At 38.2% G+C, this 22,818-nt stretch overlaps 2 protein-coding genes across 4 annotated transcripts; both read right to left on the reverse strand.

Moving 5' to 3' along the window:
- Positions 1-1,532: 1,532 nt before the first annotated feature.
- On the reverse strand, positions 1,533-22,788 carry LOC140147880 (glyoxylate/hydroxypyruvate reductase B-like). 3 transcript variants are annotated; one of them, XR_011858412.1, is made up of 6 exons: positions 22,697-22,788; positions 16,147-16,448; positions 14,667-14,721; positions 11,205-11,402; positions 6,717-8,680; positions 4,142-6,452 (listed from the first exon to the last, which is right to left on the reverse strand). XR_011858412.1 is itself a non-coding variant. In XM_072169659.1 (5 exons), the coding sequence occupies exon 5, from the start codon at positions 3,508-3,510 to the stop codon at positions 2,512-2,514; it is 999 nt and encodes a 332-aa protein (XP_072025760.1). In that variant the 5' UTR covers positions 3,511-3,943; positions 11,205-11,402; positions 14,667-14,721; positions 16,147-16,448; positions 22,697-22,788; the 3' UTR covers positions 1,533-2,511. The 3 variants fall into 3 exon arrangements, 2 of the variants coding, with proteins under 2 accessions (XP_072025760.1, XP_072025759.1); XM_072169659.1 differs by lacking the exons at positions 4,142-6,452; positions 6,717-8,680 and adding an exon at positions 1,533-3,943; XM_072169658.1 differs by having other exon boundaries at positions 4,142-8,680.
- On the reverse strand, positions 9,240-11,198 carry LOC140147882 (glyoxylate/hydroxypyruvate reductase B-like). The gene has a single exon (XM_072169660.1). The coding sequence runs from the start codon at positions 10,764-10,766 to the stop codon at positions 9,762-9,764; it is 1,005 nt and encodes a 334-aa protein (XP_072025761.1). The 5' UTR covers positions 10,767-11,198; the 3' UTR covers positions 9,240-9,761.
- Positions 22,789-22,818: the final 30 nt, after the last annotated feature.

A 22,818-nucleotide genomic window follows, 5' to 3' on the forward strand; every position in this document is an offset into this window, starting at 1 on the left:
TACATTTTCCCAAGGGGGGAGGGGGCGTTTGTTCAATGTCAATTTTAGAACGATAATTCCCGTTAAAATCATTAGATATATATTAAAAACTTAAACTCACGCTAAAATGACGAACTATGAACTAGAAACACCGACTTCTGGTTCACTTCCGGGTTTCCAATCCAGATTTTCACCAAAAAGTGACGCTATTTTCGACCATGTGGGCAACTTGATAAGCTAGCACAAAATAGCATGGAAATATCGGCATTTTTTAAACATCTTAGTTGAAAAAAGTGATGGGGGCGTTTATTTGAGGGGGGTCGACTATTGGACGAAATACGGTATATATAATTAAAGCATACAGAATTGAGGAAAGGCAAATTTACAAAAGATTAACAAACTTACAAAAGATCTTTGGTTCTTCAGTTTTAACATGTGTCTCATCTCAAGTAACACCATGTTGGATTTTACAATAGCAGATTTGAATCAATGCATTTACTGAGTTGTGTCACCAAGGTAAGTACGGGCAAATCGCGCTTATACTGGTGTATACGCCCTGCAGGATTAGGTTAACGTGTGTGATTCGAATCTGCTGCTGCGAAATCCAACTTGGCGTTAATCTCATCTTAAGATGAGACAGACTATATAATTCAAGAGTTGACAAACAGAAGGCCTTAACTCAAAAAGTGCCTTTTTGAGAAAAATGAGTAAAATAATATTTTGCATTGAGATGTGACCAAGTATTATTGTGCTATAGATGCAATAGTAAGTTGAACTGAGTTAATGCTTATGATTTTAAGAATCTGTGGGTATTACAGATTATTTTGGTACCAAAATCTCAACATGGCCAAAAGTGAGTTAAGGCCTTCTGTTTGTCAACCCTTGATATATATGAATATTGATTGTGTTGCAGTTACATAAATAGTTTGTAATGAAATCTCTAATAATACTTTTAATTAATGTCAGCACATAATTTCAATAATGCATTTGCAAATACACAAACACATTTGCTAACATGAGGCACAGTGTTTACGCAGAGGCTGTATGTCTCAATTTTTGCCCAGTGAAAATTATTTTTGGCGCACACAAATTTGTAATGCTGTATTACAGTTAGTCAATTTGGGGAATTACTGAGCCAAAATTGGGCCAATTTGGGAAGAAAATGTTTCATTTTGCGCACCCAGTTTCCAGAGACAGTAAACACTGATGAGGCATCCAACAGCATGTACACCCACAGCATGTATGTCAATGCATTACATTATTGTACAAAGTCGAGACATTCAAGTGGCGGTAGCATTACGATAAAAGTTGCACTTTATTACTCCCCTTTAGATGAGTTGTCATGAGATGTCATTGCTAGGCAGTTTGACAGCAATTAGCCTTTTCAAGATCTGGCGGACACAATAGGATGGTGCTGCACGAGGTGGGTAAAGTCTTTTGAATATTCCGGGTTTTACCCAAATTGAAGACTGCCCTCTTGCGTATGCCATACTTCGAAAAGGCTAATGGTCATTGTTCCATTTACGTACAGTATGTGCGTGCATCACATTTTGTTAAAACTCATGCAGTTCACTCAAGCATATTGATAGGCCAGTCCCTTGCATTTGTTGATAAACATTCATGTCAACTCATCAGTACTTTACATGAAAACATTACAGAAACAAATTAATTGAAACTGAGGAAAATAGAATAATTATCTGATACATCACTTGTATTTAAAGAATTACAATGCAGGTAATTAAATGACTCAATACAAAATTAGCATTGGGCATATTGACCTATTTCCTTTGGCTGGAAGCCAGTATACGTACAATGTACTCAGTGCATGTTTATCAAGTTATTTTCAGTATGCAATATTTGTTTAAAACTTGAATACATGTATTTTGGAGTTTTTGTTCATATAAAACGAGTTGCCAAATTGTAGCTGCTGCTCTATTCATTTTTATATTTCATATAAATTGTTTTACGATAATGATAATGTGACACGATCTGCTCCATGGAGGCCAAAGGAGGCATTTTTGAAAATTGAGTTACTATTGTATACCATATAGGCTATACTGAAAACACCAAATGTCTAGCATACTTAGTTCTGAAGTTTTGTAAGGTCGATTTTTATGTATTTTCTTGTTTATACTCCATATTTTTGCATTTATCTTGATTTCAAATTTGCCACCTTTGGCATCCATGGACCAGATCACTTCACATATTAAACCAACAACAGCAACAACTTAACAAATATAATCAAATACCAAAACCTTTGATGTACTGTTCAATCAGTACTACTGTGGTTCCTATTTTCCTGTTCACAAGCTTCGGATGGCATTACGCTATTCCAGTTGAAATCCATACACCCTGCATGGAAGACATGACCTTAATCAGCCACACAGGGAGTGTGGATTTCAAATGGGGTTACCTGAATGGGTAACTCCATTTGAAATCTACACTCCCTGTGTGGGAGATTAAGATCATGTCTTCCATAGGTGGTATTTGAATTTCAAATGGAATAACCCATTTTTACAGCTAGATGGGCTTCTACAGGTGGCTCAAGTATTTCAATTCTTGGGGCATGGGTTTCCCTTTCAGCCCTGCCAACAAATTATTAACAGCAATGCTGTTTATCTCTTGAACAACTTCCTTAGTAGCACCAGCATGAGGTGTGACAATAACATTGGGCATGTGCAGTAATGGATGGTCAGCTGGCAGTGGTTCAGGGGTCGTCACATCCAATGCAGCGCCACCAATAGCACCCGCTTGGAGAGCTTTCACCAGCGCATCCTGATCCACTACATCACCTCGACTTATATTAATAAGTACTGTACTAGGTTTCATAAGCTTAAGCTCATTGGCGCCGATGAGATATTTTGTGTGATCGGTAAGAGGTACGCACAACATAACAAAATCTGATTGGCTGAGCAGCTTTTCTATCGTCTCACAATATTTGGCCTGTACCTTGTTCTCATCTTCTTGGTTTCTACGTGTACGATTATGATACAAGATATTCATTTTGAAAGCCGCTGCTCTTTCAGCCACAATATATCCAATAGAGCCCAATCCAATAATGCCTAGTGTTGACCCTAACAAGCGTACACCGTTAATATGCTGACGGAATGCAAGATAGGTTTCTGGTGAAGCTGCTGCGACCATAGCTTGCTTCAGATTTCTAGCTAATGCCATAAGCAGCATGAATCCAAGCTCTGCGGTAACACCCGAATTGATTTTACCGGTCGTGGCAATGCGTATGCCTTTCTTCCATAGCAAGGGTAGATTTAAATGATCAGTGCCGGCCCCAAGGGAAATAACTACTTTCACATTTGGCATCTTATTCAAAAAACTTTCTTCCCTTATACATTTGGTAACTAGAGGTAACCCTATGACTCCAAGGATTCCATCTATCTTCTCTGCATATTGATGATCTATTTCCTGCGTATTATCATCGAAGGGAATTAACTTGCATGTTTCCTTTAGTGGGTTTTGAGCGAATGTAGTCAGTAAACGCTTCTCAATAAGAACATTATATTTAGTGGAATCCATTATACAATGTGTCCTACTATAATATACATATACTGCACCAAATAAAAGTTAAAACAATTGAAAAACATTAAATTCTAATTCTTAATGTTTTCACCTTGAACTGTATCTGAGAGCTTCTACAGATATATGCAAGCAATTAATCAAATCAAAGCAAAGTCTGAGCAGGTTTTTCTTTTAGTCCAAAGCAATTACCAAATATAAATTTTAATCTTTAAGCTTAGCGACAGTGAGGACAGTGAGTATATTAATAAACCAAAGCAAAGAAACCTTGTTTGTCTATGACATAAAAAATGACTCTGACGCAGACCACGTATGATACAAGAATGACACGCAAAATGTCTACAATTTAGAAGGCGCATGAAGTTTTTTCCCTACAGTTCTGCTCTCAGTCCGTTTGCACTTTGCCTTGTGTTTCACTGATGAGTCTTGCAAACTGTAGGATTAAAAAACAAAACACAAGAAAATAAAACCATGATTAATATAATATTCTAAAAGCGCAAAAAAAATAAAGTGACAAATTTGGTATTTGTGTAGTTTGGGACTGATGGACATCTGAATGTCCTTTCAACTTCAAATTTGGTATTATGTTTACTTGATTTTCTAGAACTCAAAAATATTGAAAACAGCTCGGGTTTATGGTATGCATTCAATTTTTTATTGACAAGAATTGTTTTTAATGTATACAACTTATTAATCATCATAAAGTAATATAATATGACATTAAATGCATATATATACAAAAAGAATACTGTGTACAATTACCGAATAGGGTGCAACTTGCTAGACTTGAGTCCAGTCCTTGTTTACAGAGTTTAGGGCTACAGTAAAATGGCAGTCTGTAATAAGACTAGTAAAGTTGCACCCTATTCGGTAATTGCTCTGAATACTGTATTACATGTAGCATTTTTGGGCTGTGGAAATTGGACTAGATCATTTAGTTGTTTGTGCAATAATTATTCATCCATATCATGGTCGTATGCTGACATTAATTTTGTTTCATTTTTTAGCATTACTTTGTACCACTATCATAAAATGAACTGATTATTTAAAAGAAAAACATTACACCCAAATCAGATAACCATAATATATAATGTACATTGTCAGTTGAAAGCAGGGGATGGGCAGGAATGTTAAAAGTACACCATTATCACTGTTTTAGAGCCAAAAACTCTAAGGAACCATAAACATCAGAAATGGAAAAGTGTTCTTAAATCTGTACAGTGTACAACCTGTCATTATAGAAATAATTATAATATAAATTTCATTATATCGAGGGTTGAGAGCAAGGAAGCCTCTACTTATAATCACCTGCTCTCACAAAATGAGCATAAAGTCGCCAGGACACTATAGAAGATACAGTCCATTAACCCTAATGCCCTAACTGCTTTTTGGCGAGGGGGAAGGAAAGAAGGAATGAAGAAAGAAAGAAGAAGAAGAGAACTCGGGTGCGGTTTTGAACCACCGACCCTTCGGCGGGCCCTTCGGGCGCCAGACACATGCACAGGCCTACTTGCTACAGGATGTAGCTTGCCCGGCCAAGCTTTCCGCGACCATATGACTGTTTGCATGATGACGCAATCGCATCACGTGTGATACCTGCCTGTGCATATGCTTTGTGAACTGTGGTTTGTTGTTGTTTGGTACGGGTTAAACGTGACAAAATTTAATAGAAAACAAAAGAAATTGGGGGAAATCTTGATTTTTGAAGACCAAAGCAAGGAGACATCCTCAACATGTTTGGTAAGAAGTTAAATGTTATAAAATAAAGATTTCAAATCTGGAATATCTCAGAAAGTTATTTTGCAAACTAAATGTTAATTTTGTGTAAGATGATCATAGAACGATAAAGCTTTCTGGTTCTCCCTCGATATATAGGCATATATTTACAGCATTGTGTAATTTTCACAGATATTAGACCGAAAGAGAACAAACTCCGCAATATATGTCGCTGATGGACATGCTACTTTGCGTTTAGTGTGTAATGTGTTGTACCGATATTGCACGCTAGGCACTACATGCTCAACATTTTATAACATGGAACCTTAAAGATGACAATTATTATTTCTTTTCAAGCTTTTGCTGATAAATGCCTGAGATATAGATCTCACATTGCCCGGCAGTATGCGCACAAATTATGGCAATTTCCATTGATCTTTGCCCTGCAGTGTGCGTACATATCGTAGTTTGCTCAGGGCACGTGTATTTTAAATCACCCACCACATTTCATATAGTACAAGAAAGCCATTGAACAGTGTAGTGGTTCCTTCAAGCATATCGATAGACCAGTCCCTCGCCTTTGTTGATAAACAATGTCAAGTGGTCTATACTATTTTAATCTCCATGTGTGACAAATTATTTGGTGGATTTACCATAGCGTTATGCACAAGGCAGTTCCGAGTCTCTTCTCTTTGGGTCTTATATATTTACAAAACATGAGTTGTGATAAGCAATGAGTTGTGCTATCTTCATTTCAATAATCTTTTGTTTAGTTTCAATATATACAATGTACAGCAAAAAAACCCAAACAATACTTCTCTTTATACATAGGAACATTGTTCGTATAATTTTGGTTACAGCAAACATGTGTTATGATGAGGCTACTTTGATATTGGCATATCATGTGCGAATCCAGGTTTTTGAAAGGTGCCCAGTCATGAAAAAATTTACAGCTCCCTTCCCTCCCCCAAAGTTGATGGCCAATGAGACTCTATCAGACCCACTTCCATCAGACCCATTTGGACAATTTTGCAAGAGGGGGTCAAAAATTGTCCAAATATTTTGTTTCACTTTTTGAATAATTTGTTTAGAGGAGCCCCTGACCCCCCTGCTTTTGTTTTCCAGATATTTTTGTGTTATGTTAAAACCATCAAAACCAACAACAGCAGCAATTAGGCTATTCCAGTTGAAATCCATACACCCCCTATGAAAGACATGACCTTAATCTTCTACACAGCAGGCGGCGGATGACATGATCGAGCCGGCAACTCGTGAAACCGCCCGGCCGTATGGCATTTTCCATATACTCGGTTAGTTTTGTGGGGTTCATTATCGAACCCCAACGGTTTTAGCTTGTATTTATATTATTTATCAACATAGGCCTATTTGTTTGTGATATTTCAAGCGTTAAAATTTCAAAATAATCCCATTCAATTACACGGTTGACGATGAAAATTTACTGAATTTAGGGACTGCACGTCATACACCACCTGCTACACAGGGAGTGTGAATTACAAATGGTGCTACCTGAATGGGTGACTCCATTTGAAATCTACACTCCCTGTGTGAGAGAATAAAGTAATGTCTTCCATATGGGGTGTATGGATTTCAACTGGAATAGCTGGCCCATTAAATAAATGTGATAAAATATGAAACTTTTTATGTACTGTTCAGGACTTTGCTTTGGTTCCAATTTTCATGTTTTTATACTTCAACCTGATGGCTTTTAGTAAAGTTTTACTGCATGAGTTGGCTGCTACAGGTGGCTAGGGAATGGGGCATTCTTCCGTGGCAGTGTCTTTTTTAAAGACAGTTCTTGTTATACTTCATAAATGGGTCATAAATGGGTTTTACTGCATGAGTTGGCTGCTAGAGGTGGCTAGGGAATGGGGGCATTCATCCGTGGCAGTGTCTTTTTTAAAGACAATTCTTGTTATACTTCAACCAGGGAACTGCTTCAACCTAATGGGTTTTACTGCATGGGTTGACTGCTACAGGTGGCTAGGGAATGGGGACATTCCAATTCATTGGGCATGGGATTCCCTTTCAGTCCTGCCAACAAATTTGTTACACCAGTGCTCAATAGCTCTTGCAAAACTTCCTTAGTTGCACCAGCATAGTGCGGTGTAACAATAACATTGGGCATATGCAGTAATGGATGGTCAGCTGGCAGTGGTTCAGGGGTCGTAACATCCAATGCAGCGCCACCAATAGCACCCGCTTGGAGAGCTTTCACCAGCGCATCCTGATCCACTACATCACCTCGACTTATGTTAATAAGGACTGCACTAGGTTTCATAAGCTTAAGCTCCTTTGCTCCGATGAGATATTTTGTGTGATCGGTAAGAGGTACGCACAACATAACAAAATCTGATTGGCTGAGCAGCTTTTCTATCGTCTCGCAATATTTGGCCTGTACCTTGTTCTCATCTTCTTGGCTTCTACGTGTACGATTATGATACAAGATATTCATTTTAAAAGCTGCTGCTTTTTCAGCCACAAAATATCCAACAGAGCCCATTCCAATAATGCCTAGTGTCGATCCTAGCAAACGTACACCATTATTATTCAAACGGAACATGTTAAAACTTTCTGGTGAAGCTGCTGCGACCATAGCTTGCTTCAGATTTCTAGCTGATGCCATCAGAAGCATGAACCCAAGCTCTGCGGTAACACCCAAATTTAGTTTGCCGGTCGTGGCAACACGTATGCCTTTCTTCCACAACATGGGTAGGTTAAAACAATCCGTTCCCGCTCCAATTGAAATGGCTACTTTGACATTTGGCATCTTATTGAGCAAACTTTCATCACTCATACATTTTGTTATTAGAGGAGAACCTGTTAGTCTGAAGATTCCATCTATCTTCTCTGCATATCGATCTGGTTCCTGCATATAGTCAGTGATGGGAACTAACTCACAGGTTTCCTTCAGCAAGTTGCGAGCGGGAGTATTCAGTTTGTCAAAAAGAATGTAATATTTAGTTGAAGCCATAATAAATTGTCCCTAGATACAACGTATATTATACACCAAACTAGAAAAGCTTGAGAGAAAAATACTGTACCAGATGAAAAAGTGTTTTTCATCCCAAAACTTTTAATCCTATTCTTAAGTTTTGACCTTTAACCTTATCTGAGAGTTTAACAGAAATAAGTGAGCATGCAATTATTAAAACCAAAGCAAAAGAGGAAGCAATTCCACCCAAGCTTGCCCAATAATTAAATTTATACACTTATCTGATGGAATTCACAAAGCAAACCAATTAAAGCAAGCAAAAAACATAAAATTATAATGACACTGTCACATCAGACCAAGTAAGGTACGTAAATGGCATGCCAATGTCTACAATATTAATTTGGAAGGCATGTGAAGTCAAATTTTATTCCTACAGATCTGCAGCTCTCAGACTGTATGTGTACTCTGCCTTTTCTTTCACTGCTAAAGAAGTCTTGCGAACTGTGGATTTATAGAACAAAACACAAGAAGACAGAATTATGATTAATCTAAAATCAATCTAATCAATTCAATTACCAATTCTGACATAGATCCCCATATCCTTTCCTGTTATTTTAACTGTCCTTTCAAGGTTCCCAGCATTTCACAAAAACAAAATTCAGGAGTCTTCCCTGACAAATTTTCAAAATTTCATGAGAAAAGTTTCCACTTTACCACAGATTGTATCAGGGTGTGGACTGTTTCAAATTTGACTTCCAAGAGTTGGAGAAGGCACTATGGACCACAATGGCCTCATCCCAATGCCATAGTTCAATAACCTCAATTAAACAATCACAGAGCAAAATTTGACCTCAAAATGCAGAGTATGAGTTTGTGTACCCAAATTTTCAACGGTCATTCAATATGCAACTGTATTGGGGTTAAAGAAATGTGCCCTGATAGATGAGTATGTTGTGGATCCTAGTGAGGGAGAATTCTTTCCAAAAGTATAAAATATGAACTCAGATTATTATAGTTGAATTTTGAATAGTAGTACAATTTAGAGTCATACAGAGGTATGCCAAAATGCCAAATTAATTGCACTCTTGGGCTTTTGGGCCACTCATTCTTGAGTTTTCATTGATTTTTGCTGTTTTCTAGAAAATGTTTTCTGAAACATCACTTGTACACAAGGATTAATGCCCCACAGGGCAAGATTTGCTAACCCGATCCTGGCATTCCCCAAATAATAAGCAATTTGACCCCCCTCCCCCGTCCAGACATATTTTTGGGTACACTGGGGAGGCTGAACTTAACTTGTGCTAACCTTATCCTGATCTGTTTGTGTTTGTAAATTAGTTTCAGTTTCTTTAAGAAATTGCTTTTGTTTTTAAGTTTACGGATGCATTTTGCATGTAGTAGATGATTAAACTATTAAAACCAACATGTTTTATGTACTGTTTATGTACTGTTCAGTACTTATTGCTGTGGCTCCTCTTTTCATGTTTAAGTACTTCAACCTAGGCCTACCGTAATTATATAATATTGGATGGCATTGAGGGTTGTATTGGCTTTTACTGCATGAGTTGGCTGCTACAGGTGGCTAGGGAATGGGGCATTCCAATTCATTGGGCATGGGGTTCCCTTTCAGTCCTGCCAACAAATTTGTTACACCAGTGCTCCATAGCTCTTGCATAACTTCACGAGTAGCACCAGCAATGTGAGGTGTGACAATAACATTAGGCATATGCAACAATGGATGATCCGGAGGCAGTGGCTCAGGTTTCATCACGTCCAATGCAGCGCCACCAATAGTGCCTTCTTGGAGAGCTTTTACCAGCGCATCCTGATCCACCACATCACCTCGACTTATGTTAATAATGACTGCACTAGGTTTCATAAGCTTAAGCTCCTTCGCTCCGATGAGATATTTTGTGTGATCGGTAAGAGGTACGCACAACATAACAAAATCTGATTGGCTGAGCAGCTTTTCTATCGTCTCACAATATTTGGCCTGCACCTTGTTCTCATCTTCTTGGCTTCTACGTGTGCGATTATGATACAAGATATTCATTTTAAAAGCCGCTGCTTTTTCAGCCACAAAATATCCGACAGAGCCCAATCCAATAATGCCTAGTGTTGATCCTAGCAGACGTATACCATTATTATTCAAACGGAACGTCACAAAACTTTCTGGTGAAGCTGCTGCGACCATAGCTTGCTTTAGACTTCTAGCTGATGCCATCAGAAGCATGAATCCATGCTCTGCGGTAACACCCGAATTGATTTTACCGGTCGTGGCAACAGGTATGCCTTTCTTCCACAACAAAGGTAGATTTAAAATGTCAGTTCCTGCCCCGAGGGAAACAACTACCTTTACATTTGGCATCTTACTGAGAAATCTTTCATCCCTCAAAGATTTTGAAACTATAGGTGAACCTACTAGTCTAATTATTCCCTCTATCTTTTCTGCATATCGATCTGGGTCCTGCATATAGTCAGTGATGGTGACTAACTCGCATGTTTCCTTCACCAAGTTGTGAACAAAAGGAATTAGTTCTTCGATAAGAATGTAATATTTAGTTGAAGCCATAATAAAATTGTCCATAAAATCAAAATATGTTATACCAGAAGAAACCAGATAGGCCTATATGTTTTCACTTGGTGGATTACGCTAACATAAGCTGAGAGCTTATAGTACTCCAAAAGTGACCATGAGGTGGCAAAAAAAAACCCTGTTCCATTGGTGGATGGACTTGCCGAGTTGGTTGTGATTTTTCTTCCCGACAGGCCAGGATTTTTTTCTGGAAGAGACTAAATGACCTTAAAAATCACAGAAAGCTTAAAAAATCTGACAATTTTCTTTTTCAAAAAATGTCAGTCAAAATCAATATGCTTCAGTTAATAAGTTTAACTGCATACAACTAAAACAACAAAACAAAATCCCAAAAAATGCAAAACCTGGGTCGGTCCGGCCCATAGAGCAGGGTTTTTTTTGTCGTCTAATGGACACTAGTTTTTTTAGGTCCGAAGTATTAACCTTTACCTTTATATGTCAGAATGCCCAAAGTAAGCAACGTCATAAAGTTACAACACACTGTGTCACATGAGACCAACTATGTACATTAAATGGCATGTCAAATGTCTATAATCTAGAAGGCACAGGAAGTCAAATTGATCTGCAGCTCTCTCTCAGTCTGTGTGCACTTTGCTTTGTCTTTCACTGCTGAATGAGTCTTGTGAACTGTAGATAAAAAAACAAAAAAAACAAAAAAAATCTAGGATTAATCTAATGAATGCAATATTCTGACCTAATTGAAAATGCTCCCTCTCGATAGGAAAAACAAAAATACACCCAGTCACCCTCAACCCCCTATGTGTAAACGCTGGTAACCACAAACAGGAATACACCACTTTCTGATACACCATTGTTGATGTTTATACACAACAACACACACACCCCTATCGCAACTTGTATTCACCTTCAAATGAGGATGTATAAGATACACAGACCATCAAATGGGGACATCCATGTACTAGTTTCTGGCATTCCCCAGGCACAGTGCTTGGTCCTCTTTTATTTCTTGCATTATATATTAATGATCTGCCCCAAAACCTTCATTCTGAAGTCAGGTTTTTCGGTGATGACTGTGCGGTCTACCGACAAGTGGTAAATGATCTTGACCACACACTTCTCCAAGAAGATTTGGATACTCTGGAGAAATGGCAGAATGAATGTCAGATGAATTTTAATGCTAAGAAATGTTTCATAATGAGAATAACACACAAGCGGAATGTTAGGATGTTTAACTACAAGTTGGGAGGTAGCATACTGGAGGAAACAAAGAGTCACCCACAATATCAAACAACCTATCCTGGTCATCACACATAAACAACATCACATCAAGTGCAAACACTTGGTTTCATTAGGTGCAATAATTTATATTCATGTTCAAAACCAATCAAGCAAACTACTTATACATCACTAGTTAGGCCTTTATTAGAATATTCAAATTCCGTTTCGGATCCCCATCAAAAAGAACTTGTAAACAAAATTGAAAAGATCCAAAAAAGGGCCGCCAGATTTGTCACCAACACCTACAACAGAACCAGCAGCATCACAAAACTGGTCAGAGACCTGGATTGGGATAAACTGGAAGACTGAAGAACTGCCAACAGATTAACGATACTACACAAAGCAAGGTGCCGGTCGATAACTTACTGCAACCAAACCCACGTCAATCGCGACACAACCATCCAGAAGCCTACAAGGTGATCACATGCAACAGAGACTGCTATAAGCAATCCTACTTTCCTAAGACAGTACAGTAACTCAGCCAAACCCACGTCAATCGCGACACAACCATCCAGAAGCCTACAAGGTGATCACATGCAACAGAGACTGCTATAAGCAATCCTACTTTCCTAAGACAGTACAGTAACTCAGCCAAACCCACGTCAATCGCAACACAACCATCCAGAAGCCTACAAGGTGATCACATGCAACAGAGACTGCTATAAGCAATCCTACTTTCCCAAGACAGTACAGTAACTCAGCCAAACCCACGTCAATCGCGACACAACCATCCAGAAGCCTACAAGGTGATCACATGCAACAAAGACTGCTATAAGCAATCCTACTTTCCAAAGACAGTACAGTAACTCAGCCAAACCCACGTCAATCGCGACACAACCATCCAGAAGCCTACAAGGTGATCACATGCAACAGAGACTGCTATAAGCAATCCTACTTTCCCAAGACAGTACAGTAACTCAGCCAAACCCACATCAATCGCGACACAACCATCCAGAAGCCTACAAGGTGATCACATGCAACAGAGACTGCTATAAGCAATCCTACTTTCCCAAGACAGTACAGTAACTCAGCCAAACCCACGTCAATCGCGACACAACCATCCAGAAGCCTACAAGGTGATCACATGCAACAAAGACTGCTATAAGCAATCCTACTTTCCCAAGACAGTACAGTAACTCAGCCAAACCCACGTCAATCGCGACACAACCATCCAGAAGCCTACAAGGTGATCACATGCAACAGAGACTGCTATAAGCAATCCTACTTTCCCAAGACAGTACAGTAACTCAGCCAAACCCACGTCAATCGCGACACAACCATCCAGAAGCCTACAAGGTGATCACATGCAACAGAGACTGCTATAAGCAATCCTACTTTCCCAAGACAGTACAGTAACTCAGCCAAACCAACGTCAATCGCGACACAACCATCCAGAAGCCTACAAGGTGATCACATGCAACAGAGACTGCTATAAGCAATCCTACTTTCCCAAGACAGTACAGTAACTCAGCCAAACCCATGTCAATCGCGACACAACCATCCAGAAGCCTACAAGGTGATCACTTGCAACAAAGACTGCTATAAGCAATCCTACTTTCCCAAGACAGTACAGTAACTCAGCCAAACCCACGTCAATCGCGACACAACCATCCAGAAGCCTACAAGGTGATCACTTGCAACAAAGACTGCTATAAGCAATCCTACTTCCCAAGACAGTACAGTAACTCAGCCAAACCCACGTCAATCGCGACACAACCATCCAGAAGCCTACAAGGTGATCACTTGCAACAAAGACTGCTATAAGCAATCCTACTTTCCTAAGACAGTAATTGACTGGAACAAACTCCCCTATTCAATACTTCAAATCAAAGACCCCAACATCTCAACATCTTCAAAGCTGCAGTGTTAGAGAACCTCAGACAGAACTAAGTTAAAACCCACACGGACACCAATTCCTACATGCCTGGTTCTGGTAGGGGGAGTTGTGTAGTACCTACTACAGATACAGACTAACATTTTCTACCCAACTGTAGACATCTCAGACTTTATAATATCCCAGTGATGTCCTACCCCCATACCGGCAAACATGGTCATGGTGTTATATATAGCCTTTAACATGCTTTATATGCCTTGTGGTGTCTTCTGGCAACCGAGGACGTCCTCAGTTGAAATGTGTCTGCATATATGTATTTTATCCTTGCTAATGTCCACTTGTGTAGTACCAACATATCTCCCCACACACCCCCTCTCAGCATTACACCAACTTGAACAATTGCAACATATCTATCATAATTCCTTTTTAAACCCACCACAAGTCCAAACACATGTCTTCTATAGATAGGATTTATATGTTAGACATATGATTGGTTTAAACCTACATGCACAATGGGTTAATGTAGGTCTGCTAAAAATATGCGATTTTGGAGGCCAAAATACACACCTCGATTAAAAAACCTGCAAAAGCGCAATTGTAAACACAAATTTCAATCAACCACAAATGACTGCAGCATTCGGCTCTAGAAAAAAATCGCCCCTCTCCAATAAGATTTTTCCCCAAATGTCAAAAAATGCATTTGGAGCCAATTTGCGCTGCAAATAATGCAATTGTGTATACTTTATAGCAGCCCTAAGTTAAAGGATGTATGTTGCATGGCAAATGTTAGGGTAATCCACAAATAGTTTTAATGGTACCTTTGATCAGTTGGTGGTGTCTTGGATCCTCTTTCACTGCTTACATTTGCACTCCCTGAAAACAACATAACATAAAAATATTATCAGTTTATTACGCATCACATTTAAATCAGAAGAACTGTATTAAACCAAACAAATCAATATACACCAAAGACATTATTATGGAGAAAAAGGCTGGAAGGTTAATGGCACTGGGGACTAGGGGGGTTTACTCGATCAACTTTGGGAGTGAATTGTGCAGCCCCAATTTTGTGAAAGATCTGGCACTAAAAAGTGGGGTCGTTTAAGGGATCTAAAATGAGCGTTTATTGTGTTTCGACAGTATTTTTTGTGGGACATGAGAGCACCTCAGACCTATCGAATTGCATTCTGAATACGAAGCATATCTTTCTGATATCAAATAATTTTCATTTTTTGAAAATTACAATATAATACAAATTTTATGACAAATTATAAAAATTTGATATTTTTCAAATTTTTGATATATAACAGTCCTCGAAGAAAATTATATAAATCTAATGATATATTCTTAAAGTGTATGTAGCAGGAAGGAAAAGCCGACGGTCAATTGAAAATTTTGACCTTTCATATTGAAGATATGGATTTTTTCCCAAAAAGACCTAATTTTTTTTTTGTGTTTTGGGAAAAAAATCCATAGCTTCAATACGAAAGATCAAAATTTTCAATTGATCGTCGGATTTTCATCCCACCTACATACACTTTAAGTATAAATCATCAGATTTATAAAGTTTACTTCAAGTACTGTTAAATATCAAAAATATCAATTTTAATGATTTGCCATAAAATGTGTATTAAATTGCTAATTTCAAAAAATCAAAATTATTTGATATCAGAATGACATTCTTCAGTATTCAGAATGCAATTCGATATGTCTGATGTGCTCTAATGTCCCAAAATAAATACTGTCCAAACGCTCATACCCCAGCCCTTAATGAGACCCCTAAAAATTCAGTGAGAACTAGAAAGAAAATGTTGGAATCATTACAGTCCGGAAATGCAAATTTTGACTTAGTATATTTGGTTTTAAAGGGGCATTTTGTGATCCACAGCCTCATCCCCAATTTTCTCAAAAAATGTTGAGATTTTTTATAACACTGGAAACCTGGCTGCATAATGTTTATGTACAAAACATTTCTTGGAGATTAATGCATTTAGCAAAGATATCATCAAATTTGACTTATGTTCTGGTATACCAGAACGTAAAAAACAACACAATGGCCTATGGAGCAGTGTAATACACATAATCATGCATATTCAACTCGTAAACGCCAAATCGGAATCAACTGGAATTTTGGGAATATTCGTTGATATCTACTATTTTTGGTCATGTGATCCACTTTTAACCAATCAATGAACAAGAATATATGAATGAAGTATATAATCACAAATATGACTATGTACAAGAACTAGAGGAGGGGCACACTCACATGAAGAAACTGGTATTCACAAATAAACCTACCAGGTACTGCATATGTCTTCGCAATTTCCGGACCATAAATACGCCAAGCTAAATGGATGAACAGGAAAATGATGACCAATGCATACACACACCACCAGCACATGCGCACTTGGATATCGTCAGTGTAATAGATGGATTGAAATGTTGACAAGACTTGATTTAAGACCGAAGAGTTTTCTGATGTCATACTCATCATGTATCACACATCACACAGATGACAATTTGCTTAGATGTTGCTGTTGTTGCTCATTTTGTGATGATTTTTATTGCATACTCACTCAGCTGGAATGATTTGAAATGTTCTGCAAGAAAAAAAAATATGTGTAAAGCAGAACAGGTCAGGTCAGTTTCTAAAAGTTTAACCCCATGAGAATTACCTGCCAATTGGCTAAAATGAATATTTTTTCCAATTTTGAACCAAGCAAGGAGGGTATTAACAGCGTTCGAAATTTTGGTTGTCCGGTTGCCCGGGACAACTAAAAAAGTCGCAGGACAACCAAAAATACTGATCCATAAATCTAGCCAAAAGTCACATTTGTAGGCCTACGGACAACCAAAAACTTAGACGGACAACCAGAAATTGTAATCTGGTTGTCAGTGGGACAACCATTTATTTTTCCTAAATTCGAACACTGGGTATTAATATGATCTGCAAAAATATGCAAGTTTGACCATAAATAGTTTAAAGCCTAGTCATAATTGGCAATTGAAATGAACATGGGGGGGGGGGGCTTATACCCGAGTGGTTATGGTAATGATATACTTTTAAACAGGTTCTGCGGGGCAGAATACTACAAGTCTACAACATCTTTAAAGGGGTTCATGTTGCTTGATGTAAACTCTTTTTATCATCAAAATGAATTTTTGAAGGCTTTTTTAAAGTATTTATTTATGTTGCATTTACAACTGCATGGGGTGTGCGAGCACCATCCACAGTTCCACACCCCTAGATACCCCAGAAACCCAAGTTGACAGGGATAAGAACCAAAAAATCAATTTTATAATGCCTAATATACATGCATATCAGACCTGACAATTACCCTTAGGGCCCATACCTCAGCTACGGTATAAGTTACCAATGTGCAGCCTTCCCCTGCCAAGCTGTAGCTTACTATATAGCGACAATGCTATATAAGCTCTCATTGCATGAGGGATTCACCAGCCAAGCTGGGGAAAGTTGTACAACGGTATACATGTACATTTTCATAGTTGAGGTCAACGTTTTACATCTATGAAATGTATTGCGCTGGCTTCTAGGCCTCTACCTAACAGATCTGATGATGAGTACGAGTAGTAGTACGAATGCGATAGATGAGAATGAGCATTTTGGCATGAACTGCAGGGCGCAGGCGGCTCCAAATTCAGCAAGAATCAGAGAATCGATTCTTGGAATAATTCTCCTAAACTATTTCTACTTGATATTAATCTTGAGATGAGAAATTTTGATTCATACACCGTGATTCGGTCCGAGAACGGGTATGGGGTAAATGGGCCAAATATGGTAATCAAGTCTGCCACACTCACTTTTTAAACAGTGTCCATCTTCATTTTGATAAATGTACTCATTCTTCAATAATGCTAGTAAGTAGTGCCGTACTATTACGCTATTCGGCGAGGACAATTTCGACCTCCTCGTTTGTTTACAAACAGAGAGGTAGACAAAAAGGCCTGTCAAAACTGTTCCGCTTGTCCAAATACTCAAGTATCAAAAGGATGGTCCACAATAAAGTGATTCACGCAACATGAATAGGGGATTAAAAAACTGTGAAGTAGGACCATGTACTTCTTTTGTCCAATTTGCCATCAAGATTTTGAATGGAAACAGTTCAGACCCAGAACACGATCATGTCAGAAATTAATATTTTGTTCTGGGTCTGATTATTTGGACTATAGTAAGAATTCCAATTGAACGAACGCAGCTTTTAACAGCTGCACTAGATCCAACCGTGATTGTATATTGCGTATTTCAAACTACAACACGAATGCACGACCTTGGATACAATGCTATCCAATCACAAGTGCGTTGGCATGGTTGGATTCACTTACGCGTTACTCACGCACAGTCGCACACGCTAGCGTACATCACGCAGTGTACGCAAAAATTCGTCACGCTATTGAAAGCTGCGTTCATTCAATTGGAATTTTATAGCTAGTAAGCAACATGTGAGGATGTTTCATTACCTATGTACACATCAAAACATGTCAAGTTCAATGGGTTTCTATGGTCATTGACCTATTTGTTGCGAAATCTAGCTTATGAAACATCCTACATATTATTGCTAACTACATACATGTAGCATTGTTTAAGATCATTTATCAAAACAAAGATTTTGACACCATTTTAATTACCAGTAATTCTTTTTTTGCATAAATAGCAGTATTTTTCTGGTTTCCAACCTTGAATAACAAGTAATAGAGCCTGTAACTTCTTTTTTTTTCTTCAAATTTTGAAAAAAAAACCAATTTGTTTTTGTGTTTTTCGGGTACCGTGACCCGTGAATTTCAGAGTACGCCAAGGAACTCGGGTAGACGGGTACCGGTGCCCGGGTATTGGTGAGAGCCAAAGTCCATACTTTATTTAGAACTAGCGGGATACCCGCGCTTCGCGCAGGTCCCCACTAGATGAGTAAATGGGAGCGATCACTAAAACAGGAGGAATTACTGAAAAGGTAGAATCATTGAAAGGTAAATTTTATTTTTCTATACCTGTCCCTTCTTGCATTTCCATTTCCTTTGAGTTTCTTCTGCACGGGCCTAGTTTGTTTCCATTAAAACAAAATGCTATTTAGCTTGTGATTTTCCGTTTCCATGTTATTTATCTATCTAGGCCTAACCCCATTCCCATTATTTTCTAAATCTATCCTTTCTTATCGTTTCCTTTACAGCTTCATTTTTATTAGCTGCTTAGCTTGTGATTTCCGTTTCCTTCAGTTGTTATTTATTTTTCTTATTTTTCCTGATTAGTTTCTAATTTTAACTTCTTTTTTCCCCTTAATTTTCCTGATTAATTTCTTTCTTTCCCTCTTTAGTTTGCTCCCGTTTCATTTAGTTACTGTAACCATAACCCGTATAATAGGCCTACCTGTACCTTTTTTTTCTTCTTTTTTTTTTTTCTTCTTTTTTTTTAAATTCATTTAGCTCCTTTCTTTCTCTTCAGTTTCTTTTGCATAGGTCTATTTTGTTCCCATGCTGCTTAGCTTGTGATTTCCGTTTTCATGTTATTCATTTATTGAGCCCGGTCCCGTTCCCATGCATTATTTTATAAATCTACCATTTCTTACATTTCTCCTTTTAGTTTTGGCTTTTTTCTACATTTTATTCCCATTTTTCAGATTTCCTGCTTAGCTTGTGATTTCCCGTTTGAATTTTATCTATTTAATTCTGTTCTCATTATTTTAGTTTTTTTACACGAGTTGTTTATTTTTTTTCTTTCTTTCTTCCTTCCTTCCTTCCTTCCTTCCTTCCTTCCCTTCCTTTCTTCCTTTCTTTCTTTCTTTCTTTCTTTCTTTCTTTCTTTCTTTCTTTCTTTCTTTCTTTCTTTCTTTCTTTCTTTCTTTCTTTCTTTCTTTCTTTCTTTCTTTCTTTCTTTCTTTCTTTCTTTCTTTCTTTCTTTCTTTCTTGATTGATTGATTGATTTATTGATTTATTTATTCTTTCATTTTTAGCTTCCTTTTTTATCATCTTGGCGGGTAATCTCTTAACCGAATCCAGTACCATGCATATAATCCACAACCCGACCCATCCATATAGGCCTACCTTTTCAGTTTTGTCTTCCTTTCTTTTCTTTTCTATTTGTCGGGCACGGAAAGTTGGTCTGTGCATATTATGCACCCCGTATTTCGCGTCACATTGCTCAGTACGCCGCCGTACGAACACCAACGCGCTGCTGCCAGTTAGTTACGGCACGCGCTACCACTGAGTTTTGACAACAAAAAATCCCGGGAAAAACCCCGGTTTTAATCATATTTTCACTGATTTTGAGGCCAATTCTTGGTCTTGACTGTTTCAACCAAATAAAGTGCAATGCTTTCCCGTATATTCCTCAATCTCCCGTATGAATTTGGCTGTAAAACTAAACGACGATTCATAGGCCTAGAATAAATAATAAAATTCCCGCGACGTAGCCTTAATCTCTTGGCTGCCAATTTCGATTGCAGTGGCGGAGAATGGGGTGCGTAGCTCGTGAGAAGGCTTAAAAGCTCGTAAGATCATTCTTAAAGTACGCGGTGTTGTGCATCTAGATAGCCTGAATCATTTCTTGGCCACCTCGCAGTTGGCAGAAAACAGGGCAATGTTGCTCTGCGTATGGTTTTTTTAATGGAAATATTATTACGCGGTTCACACTGTCCTTATTACCCACAATGCCACTGCATGCGATTTTGCATAGCAACACTACAGTTTTTTATGTTATTCTCTTATACCATCAATTTTTGCAAAAACGAATGTCCAATGGAAAAATGGCAATATGTACCCGATCAATATACAACTAAATCAAAGCCGAAAGTCTAGGCAATTCGGAGAACACTCGCGCACAAGATGGGCAACCTTCCTTTTATTTATATAGATGTTTCAAACACAACATGAAGTAGATGTACAACAAACTACAGTAGTAGTAGCCCGGTGGGGTCACTCCCTGGCAGGGGGGAAGCATAGGACCGTTACCACTAGGCCTGGCATTTTCGGGTAATTTTGTACCCGGATACCCGCAGCATTTTTCGGGCGGGTAACCGGGTAACCAGAAAATAGAAAAAAAAATGCATTTTGAAATCATTAATAGACTATGACATGAATACAAATTATCAATTTTCATATTAAAAATAACAAAATATCTTGAATTTTTTTTTTTTTTTTTTTTTTTTAGGTCAACCATGAATGATCCTAGCATTTAGGTCTAGGTCCAGGGACACTACAAAACCGAAAAATAAAAACTTAAAAAAAAAAAAAAAAATTTTTTTTTTTTTTTTTTTTTAATTGGTACCGGGAGGTATTTCCTACCGGGTAATGTAATCTCGGGCGGGTACCCGTTTACCCGACCGAAAATGCCAGCCTTAGTTACCACAAGTACAAATTACCCCCTTTCGCAGTCGATTTCAAGGAGAAATCATGAAATTTTACCCCCTGTTTTACTCCAAAACAAGGACAAAATGGTACTCTGAAACACCCTTATTTTTTAGATTCCAAGGACACATTTGCAATTTTGACCCTATTTCAACATTTCAAGGAAGGGATTTTTAGGCCTATGAATGTTGTTTTTTTCAGTAATTAACAAGGGTATCACAGAATTCAAGTAGTACCCTTGCATATAAATCAGAACCGAGAACAATATTCACAGGATGATTACAAAGTAGGAAACCAAATTTATTCCTGTGATTTTTTTATCTGGCCACGGGATCAGGAGAAAATAATAAGAACCCCTTTTTTCAATTTCGCAGACATTTGTGCAATAATTAAAACACCCCTATTTTGCCAATTTCACGGACAATTTTGTCCGCGGACATGCCCTAAAAATGACCCCCTTTTCCTTGATTTTGGTAACGATCGTGCGGTCAGTATTGCAAGTTGAGTGACCCCACCGGGAGTAGTAGTTAAGCCCAGGTCTCGTAAACCTGATGTCCTGTGTTTGATTCCCAATCCCAGGCAGGATCACTATTTCTACTTGTCTCCTTTACAGTGTTGTCACTAGACTGAATTTAGTGCCGGCTAAATTTCCATGATATTTGTCCAAAATACTCTCATGGATCATTATTCAGCTGTTTTTAAGGGTAAAAAGTACAATTTCTCTATTTTAGTGCCGGTTGGCAAGTCCACATATTCCTTTGAGTGCCGGTTGGTAAGCCTGATGAGTGCTGGTTACTACAGACCGGCACCGACCAGTGTAGTGACAACCTAGTCCGAATAATCAGACCCAGAACAAATTATTAATTTCTGACATTATCGTGTACTGGGTCTGAACTGTTTTCATTCGAAATCTTGATGGCAAATTGGACAATAGAAGCACATGGTGCTACTTCACAGGTTTTTAATCCCCTATTCATGTTGCGTGAATCACTGATTTAGTCTCTATTGTGGACCATCCTTTTGATACTTGAGTATTTGGACAAGCGGAACAGGTTTGACAGGCCCCTTTGTCTACCTCTCTGTTTAGTAAACAAACGAGGAGGTCGAAATCGTCCTCCTCGCCGAATACGAAAGTCAGCGTAATAGTACGGCACTAGTGACAACCCTGCTCCTTTATTTATACAATTCCTGTCGATCATGTCACCGTTTTCCATGAAACTACAGTGATTCTAAGTCTAAAATAAAGTCTACATCACAAGACATCATGCATGCAATGATGCATCATGTGCATTCATGTCTATTCAATTTCAAGGTCAGGCTAATCAGGTGCAGAGGTAAACATAGGCCTACATGTAGTTGTAGGCCAGGGTAAGCTTAATACTAAAAAGTTGAAAACTTGAAATCACAAGATTTTTGCCATAATTTTTCAGTTCTTCATACCAACAACCAAGGTTACTAAAATCATGATAAATATGTAAAAAGTAAAACTTACTTCCATGCACTAAAAGTGAATAAATTCTAACTTCTAAAACGTGGAACAGTGCAGAAATGCAGAAACATGGATTCAGCTCCACTAAATTTAGCGATTTCAGCTGATTTGGCAATTAATTTGGC

This window comes from Amphiura filiformis, chromosome 3 (assembly GCF_039555335.1).
Source record: "Amphiura filiformis chromosome 3, Afil_fr2py, whole genome shotgun sequence".
Lineage (NCBI taxonomy): Eukaryota > Metazoa > Echinodermata > Ophiuroidea > Amphilepidida > Amphiuridae > Amphiura > Amphiura filiformis.

Bases quoted from the DNA above. Each gene is read 5' to 3' on its own strand.
- LOC140147880 (XM_072169658.1), bottom strand. From the start codon at position 8,218: ATGGCTTCAACTAAATATTACATTCTTTTTGACAAACTGAATACTCCC.
- LOC140147882 (XM_072169660.1), bottom strand. From the start codon at position 10,766: ATGGACAATTTTATTATGGCTTCAACTAAATATTACATTCTTATCGAA.